Below are 6,593 nucleotides of genomic sequence, written 5' to 3' on the forward strand. Positions count from 1 at the left end.
AATTTAACAATTTTTTGATGGCCTTCGTAGCAAGAAATAGACAAAGGTGTGCTTCCATAATTTGATTGTAAGTTAGGATTTGCTCCTCCTTCAAGTAGTAGCTTAGCCATTGAATAAAATCCCATCTCACAGACTAATGCTAATGCACTCTGGCCATCATTATTTTGAAAATCAAGTGTTGCTCCGTGTTGGATTAGATACGAGCAACTTTTTGTTTTCTGAAATATATTAGCTACCATCAATGGTGTACCCCGAATTGACTCATTGCAATGGTCAATAGACACACCTTTTTTGAGTAAAAACTCAATTGCTTCCACATGACCACATCTAGCAGCACAATGTATTGGTGAGTAGTAGGTTCCAACGAACTTATGCACATCAGCACCATACTCTACTAGTAGAGACATTACTTCTGTATTATTTTCTAAAGCAGCCATCATCAATGCATTTACTTTCACATTAACTTCATATTCTTTATTAGGATCAGCTCCAATATCTAATAAACACTGAGTTAATGACAGGCTTTGGTGAATTTGAAAGTTCCTTATTGATTTTACCAGTACTATTTCAAACGTAAAATATGTGCACTGGCATAAAAGTGATGAAACAGACAGAAGGATATTTCCAAACTGAATACTTAGAATGCCAAGGAAGGCAAGTTCATTGTATTTTTTACAACACAATGCTAGTAGGGAAAGTATTTCTGATTGAGAAGCAAAAAGACAGACTAAAACAGATCCCTCTTTAATTCTTAATCTTGTCAATATTGAACTCTCCTTCCCAAAGAGGTACTCCAGTAGCTTTAAAAGATTATTCAAAGTTACCTTCAACCACTCACCTTCTAACCTTAGCACTATGAGACATTGGTTAGGTGATGGATTGACTGCTTCGGTACTAGCAGCTTTTTCAACTGCTTCTTTGAACTCTTTTATTGTTGTAGATTCCAGCCAATTCATTTGTGCTTCACGATACTTTTCCATATCCTTTTCCATTGTCTTTTTAATGAATTCAAACACTATCACTTCCAATATTTTATACCTTATGAAGCAATAGTGTGGTTGCAGGCAATCAAACAACTCTCTAATGTTGACAGGTGGAGGATTAGATATGACTTGAAGAGTGGTAGCAAAAGAAAGTACATCATCGAAATCAGCTTCATTCTTTAATGTCTTCTTTATATTGAAGACTAACCTAGCAAACTTTATTGTAATACCATTAAATGTGAGAGCAAACTCTTCTTTATCTTTCAGTGAAATGATTTTTTGAGATGAGCCGATAACTTGAGGTTGTAAGTGTATTTTCGACAACTTTTCAGCCAAATCCTTCTCTTTTGGTATCTTTTCCAATGCTTTAATCACTTTCTTCCAAGACAGGTCTTTGACGTGGTTCACCAAGTAATCAAGAAGGTGGAGTACCATGCTATGTACACTGGTACTATTCTCTGCTTTAATTCTATCAATGTCTCTAATTGGAACTCCCAGTAAACCACCGAATGTTTCCCACTCTACCAACTCACTTAGACCATCCAGAAGAACTGGTAATGTGATAGATTGTGACTTTTCCTCTTCTTTTTTTAATGTAGAGAATGACATTGTGAGAAAGAACAAGGCAGACAGCAGAAAAACAGCAAAAAATTAGGGTGGGGCTCATAAAAATGGGTGTGGCTCATTAAAAAGGTGTGGCTAGATGATTCATTGTGACTGTGACTATTCAGTTCATCATGATCAGAAGGGCACTGATAGCTCGTAGAAAAGAGAAAGAGAGAGACAGTCTAAGATACACTAGGGAAGAAGGAGATGAAGATGAATTGGTCGATGTAGAAGATAAGTATGAAGCCATTGGCATTGAAGAAGCAGAAAAGTACAAAAATGCACCTGAAATTTTATATTAAAAATGTCTTCCCTTCAGATTATCTGCCTGTGATGAAAAGAATGAGGATACTCTTTCTACATTAGAGAAAGTATGGGATGAAGCAGATAAAGTGGTATATGAGCAACAAATGGAACACCTTCATGATCAACTGACAGCAGCACTCATTGATAACCAAGAACTTAAAAGTACAAGACCATCCGCTCAAAATCTTTCTTTCAAACTTTTCTTTCTCCCTCTCTTTTCCCATCAGTGAAACTTAAATCAATGGAGAGTGGGGAGGCAAAGAGTCAGGAAGCAACTGCCGCCAAAACTAAAAAGTTTAGGAAATTCTAGAACTTTGCGTGTGTGTTTATATTTTATTTTGATAGATATGGTTCTTACAGAGGGAGGGACTTGTCAATGTCAACTACCAGAGAAGGTTTTGAAAGTGTCTCATCTCAACCAACCATACCCACTGACATTAGTAATTTGATATTATTTATTCATTTATGTATTTATTGTATTTTTAGCTTCTTCCAGACCGTCAAGGTATGTAAGATGGTGGGATAGAATCAAAGACAATGTTAGTAGCATATCATTATTTATGTTTATTTATATTTATTTGTTTGTTTATTTTATTTTATAGTTATTTGGGATATTGTATGATTTTACTGATGACTCACAAACTGAGGAAGAAGAAGCGAAAGAGGCTCCATTGCAATATAAACTGTTAGTAAACAATAAACAAAAACTGTCAACAATTCACTTTCTGTTTCAGATTAAGAGAAAACCTGCAGAGATTAAGTAAGATTATTTATCATTATTTTAGTTATTATTATTATAAATTTGACTGCTGATTCTGATTAAAACTTTCAATGATATAAGTATTTCTATGTAGGAGTATCCAGTAAACCTTATCTAGATCTTCTTGACACATTGATTGCCATAAAGGATTGGAAGAACCCATCACTAACCCTGGTCATATTTTTAGTAAGAGAACTAGTGAACTATATTACTAATGTCACCTATCATGATCCTCTTTCTCTCTCTTTTAAGTTGTACATGTATTGTGTATGGAATGGCTGGTTAATCCAATGCCTCCTACTACTTGCTATCATTTATTTATCTCTAAACTATCTTCGTACAACGTAAGCTTGAGATTCATTCCCATGTTTTCATAATTCCATTCCAGTGGCCTCACGGAACAGTTTGGGTTTGGGTCTCATCCAGCAAGAGGAAGTGAGGTGAGAGAGAGAGAAGGATGGGAAAGAAATATAAAATACATTATTTTTTAGGATGATACTTCTGAAACACTTCGTGATAAGTTTCAGCTAATGAAGCATATTGGACAGAGAGTTCAAGTTAGTCTATCAAAATTTTTTCTTAAAACCTCTTCTTTTACTTTAAACAGAATACATCAGAAACTGTTTCTGATAATCTTGAGAAAGGGCAAAAGTGAGTCATTATTATCTAATTTATTTATTATGTATATTTTAGTTTGTTGGAGTGGTATCAGCCTCAGTCAACTCGTAAGGTGTACACAATGCTGTGTGGAGCTTTCATAGCAACACTGTTCATACCTAATGACTATTCAATGACAATAGCAGGTACAGAAATCACTTAATAGTTGTTGAACTCACTTTTAGTTGCATGTTTTAATTTAATAAATTTAGCAAGGGGTCTTTACCAGGGTCTCCCACAAAGCATGCTAAGTGAGCTAAACAGCATGTGCTTCATGAGCTGACAAGCATTCAAAAGCATTTGGAGCAACTTTAGAAACTCATAAAGAATCCAAATTTGATTAGAATCAGCTCAAATTTTTTTACACAACATAAGAACATCTATATGTATTAGAAAAAAATTATTAAAAATGGAGAATTCTCTCCTTGTCATTTTTGTCGAAATACCCTGTACTACAAGACTGCAAAAGCCATGGCAACCAGTTTCAATCTTACTTAGCAACACTACCGTGTTACTAATAATAGTACAGCCACTGAAAAGAAGCTGCATGAGCACTATGCCAAAATCCTGTGGGAAACCCTGGTTATTACAATGCTAAATTAAAGCCGAATAATTTCAGTAATAGCTAAAAGAAAAAAAATGCTGAATTTCCTATAAAGTTAATGCACACAATTAATTGCAGACTTCAGATATTACTGTTTTACTTTCATTTCTCTTCTCAGGTTTAGGTATTGGTTTCAAGTTGTTCATAGTTGATAATATTTATAGAAAGTATCCAAATGTGAAAAAGAAATATGATGGCTTGGCACGAATGTGGAGGTCATTACCAACTCACAAAGATGTCATAACCCTCCAGTCAATGACTGAAGATGAAATAGTGAGAGAGAGAGAAAGAAAAAATGAACCCACATTTATTAACTTTCTCTGTCTCTTTTAGCGTGAACACTGTGAAAGTGGCAGTGAATTGTCTTCTCTAACGAGCTCCTCTTCTACTATCTCAATTAGGGACACCTCATTTTGTGAAAGATTTCAATTATCATTTGAAGAGACACCACTTGAAAGTGAGAAAGAGAAAAAATACAAATTTGAGCTTATTCCTATAAGCTTTAAAATTATTTTCATTTTATCACAGGTTGGAGGTCAGGTAAAAGGTGCACACTGTTAGACAAGGACCATCCACTCACTGGTTCCAAGCAAGGACGCATATTCCTTACACACAGGTAATGCCATCACATGATAGTCATGTGACCTTTTGCAGCTTTCTATGTTTTGAGAGGTCACCGAGACCTAATGACAATGCTGATAGGTTTACCATTTCTTTGGGTGATATTAGCAAGATATGCAAAGTGAGTTATGAGAGTACACTTCACAGTTTACACAAGTAGATGAGTGTTAACCACATTGTGTCCAATCCATGAGAGCTTTTACAAATAACTGTGTATAAAACTGAGACTTGGCAATGAAAGCATTAAATGGCATTCTTTGCTACTTTTCATACCATTTACTCTTGATACCAAATATTATCCAATTTTTGAATGGGGTTGATATACCCCTATTGCATGTATCATACTATTAAAAACATTAAATGAGCATTATCATTTATGAGACCATAGATTATGATAATTAGACTGTTCAATTTTAGGCTAAACCTTTTGCAGTTCTACCAGGCAGTGGCATGTCAATTGAAGTAACAGTCAAAGGCAGAGAAAAAGTAACCACTTACTGTCTCTTGGACTTTTAACGTTATTAGCAAGCTTGTTTTCCTCTTTGTCTTCCAGCCATATTTATTTGGTGCTATACTCCACCGTGATCAAGCCTACCTCTCCATATGCGATCAAGCTATGATCATTGGTCTCCCTTGGGGCAGCGACCTTGACTCGAGCGAGAGACAAACCTTTTCGACTCTTTCTGCAAGAGACCCTTCACCTTCAAGGGAGAGAAGTGGAGGAAATACGTCACTAGAAGAGAGTGCTGGAGATGATAATGCAATGACTATTGGTGCCCACATGTGATATGCTGCACTAAAGTATTACAAATTGTGTGTCGTCATATAACAATTAGATGCTCATTATAATATATAGTTGAGTGTTTTATTTTTAGCATTATTATTATATTCTTCTTCTAATAAAAAACATTAACAACAATGACAATGTTACAAATGAAAAGTGATTACATCTTTTTATTCTTCTTCAAGACTCGTTTTCTGAGGGTTTTTTGACTGAGAACACAAGACCCGGTCTCCGCAGGCCGTAAAATTTAAGCGGGACGAGATCTTTCTTGACAGCATCAAAACTCCATCCCTTGTGATCCCTGCACCTACTGCAATACAATATAGTCCATTGATAACTAAAGGAAAGAGAAAAAAGATAATATATATTTTTTATAATGGTGTACTATTTCAATTACCCTGGAAACCATGAGTTCTCTGTAGTGGGTCGACCAGATTTCTTAAGATTATAAGACTCGGTGACTGTCAGTGTCTCGTGTACAAAGCCTCCTTCATTAACGTATGATGCTAAAGGCCCATCAACAGACATACTGAATATGTACTGCTTCTGTGTTATGAGTATACCGCATTCACTGCAGTATAACTCTGTATTCTCCTGTAAAGGAATAAAGGTAGATGTGAAAGACATACTAGATACTTTTTCTAAATACTTTTAGTAATCTCAGTCCAAGCATTAATCGTTTAGTTGGACAATTTATCGAAAGGAATTCTAATTTTGTTTTCTCGTCTACCGGCAGCCGTCTTGACAACCAATAGGACAGGCCTACAAAAATCAAGAATAGCCCGTTTTTAATAATGTAATTGTAAGGTACTTGTTATATCGTTCGGTAAAGGGTCAACCCCTTTGTCATTGAGACTTAACGAGTTTACCCTCTGGGCTTCAATGACCTCATCTCTTAAATGATCCTGAAATAATATTGAAAAGTAACAATAATAAATAAAAATAAATAAATAAAATAATAATTCTTACAAATTCAAATAATCTTAAAGTCCATTCAGGGACTCGACATGATGACATACATTTACTTGACAACTAAAAAAGCAAAACATCACTTCAGATCCTCAAATGACACACCCACTCACCGCTAACTCTCTACGACACCTTGCGGCTCTCTCTAATGAGAGGGGTGTGGCTTCAGGTTGCCTAGCAACAGCAAAACAGCAGTCGTAACTAGAGGCAACACAGGGTGGGAGAGAGAGAAGGAGAGGAGGACGAGGAAGGAGAAGAATATCAGGAAGTATCTCAACTCGACAATCCATCATACTATAGGAT

The 6,593-nt window shown here is 35.6% G+C and overlaps 2 protein-coding genes across 2 annotated transcripts; one reads left to right on the plus strand and one right to left on the minus strand.

The window, feature by feature from the left end:
* The first annotated feature begins 1,701 nt into the window (after positions 1 to 1,701).
* On the plus strand, positions 1,702 to 5,409 carry LOC105315022 (GRAM domain-containing protein 4-like). Its single transcript, XM_020004741.1, has 19 exons — positions 1,702 to 1,860; positions 1,909 to 2,057; positions 2,123 to 2,189; positions 2,241 to 2,335; positions 2,382 to 2,434; positions 2,498 to 2,580; positions 2,630 to 2,655; positions 2,750 to 2,841; positions 2,908 to 2,999; positions 3,044 to 3,095; positions 3,147 to 3,212; positions 3,263 to 3,306; positions 3,349 to 3,458; positions 4,035 to 4,189; positions 4,250 to 4,373; positions 4,445 to 4,532; positions 4,571 to 4,658; positions 4,955 to 5,023; positions 5,091 to 5,409. The coding sequence occupies exons 1-19, from the start codon at positions 1,721 to 1,723 to the stop codon at positions 5,322 to 5,324; spliced, it is 1,827 nt and encodes a 608-aa protein (XP_019860300.1). The 5' UTR covers positions 1,702 to 1,720; the 3' UTR covers positions 5,325 to 5,409.
* Positions 5,410 to 5,425: 16 nt separating this feature from the next.
* On the minus strand, positions 5,426 to 6,582 carry LOC105315021 (protein cereblon-like). The gene is made up of 6 exons (XM_011409511.2): positions 6,404 to 6,582; positions 6,291 to 6,353; positions 6,133 to 6,226; positions 5,971 to 6,083; positions 5,719 to 5,915; positions 5,426 to 5,658 (listed from the first exon to the last, which is right to left on the minus strand). The coding sequence occupies exons 1-6, from the start codon at positions 6,578 to 6,580 to the stop codon at positions 5,502 to 5,504; spliced, it is 801 nt and encodes a 266-aa protein (XP_011407813.2). The 5' UTR covers positions 6,581 to 6,582; the 3' UTR covers positions 5,426 to 5,501.
* Between the last annotated feature and the right edge of the window lie 11 nt (positions 6,583 to 6,593).

The sequence above is a fragment of the Amphimedon queenslandica genome, unplaced genomic scaffold, assembly GCF_000090795.2.
Source record: "Amphimedon queenslandica unplaced genomic scaffold, v1.1 AMPQUscaffold_11985, whole genome shotgun sequence".
In the NCBI taxonomy this organism is placed as follows: domain Eukaryota; kingdom Metazoa; phylum Porifera; class Demospongiae; order Haplosclerida; family Niphatidae; genus Amphimedon; species Amphimedon queenslandica.

Coding starts and splice junctions, on each gene's coding strand:
- LOC105315022 (XM_020004741.1), top strand. CDS start 1,721: ATGATCAGAAGGGCACTGATAGCTCGTAGAAAAGAGAAAGAGAGAGAC. Junction 2,842..2,907: donor TAACCCTGGTCATATTTTTA/GTAAGAGAACTA, acceptor CTCTCTTTTAAG/TTGTACATGTATTGTGTATG. Junction 3,096..3,146: donor ATCCAGCAAGAGGAAGTGAG/GTGAGAGAGAGA, acceptor ATTATTTTTTAG/GATGATACTTCTGAAACACT.
- LOC105315021 (XM_011409511.2), bottom strand. CDS start 6,580: ATGGATTGTCGAGTTGAGATACTTCCTGATATTCTTCTCCTTCCTCGT. Junction 6,354..6,403: donor GGTGTCGTAGAGAGTTAGCG/GTGAGTGGGTGT, acceptor TTGCTTTTTTAG/TTGTCAAGTAAATGTATGTC. Junction 5,916..5,970: donor TTGGACTGAGATTACTAAAA/GTATTTAGAAAA, acceptor ATTCCTTTACAG/GAGAATACAGAGTTATACTG.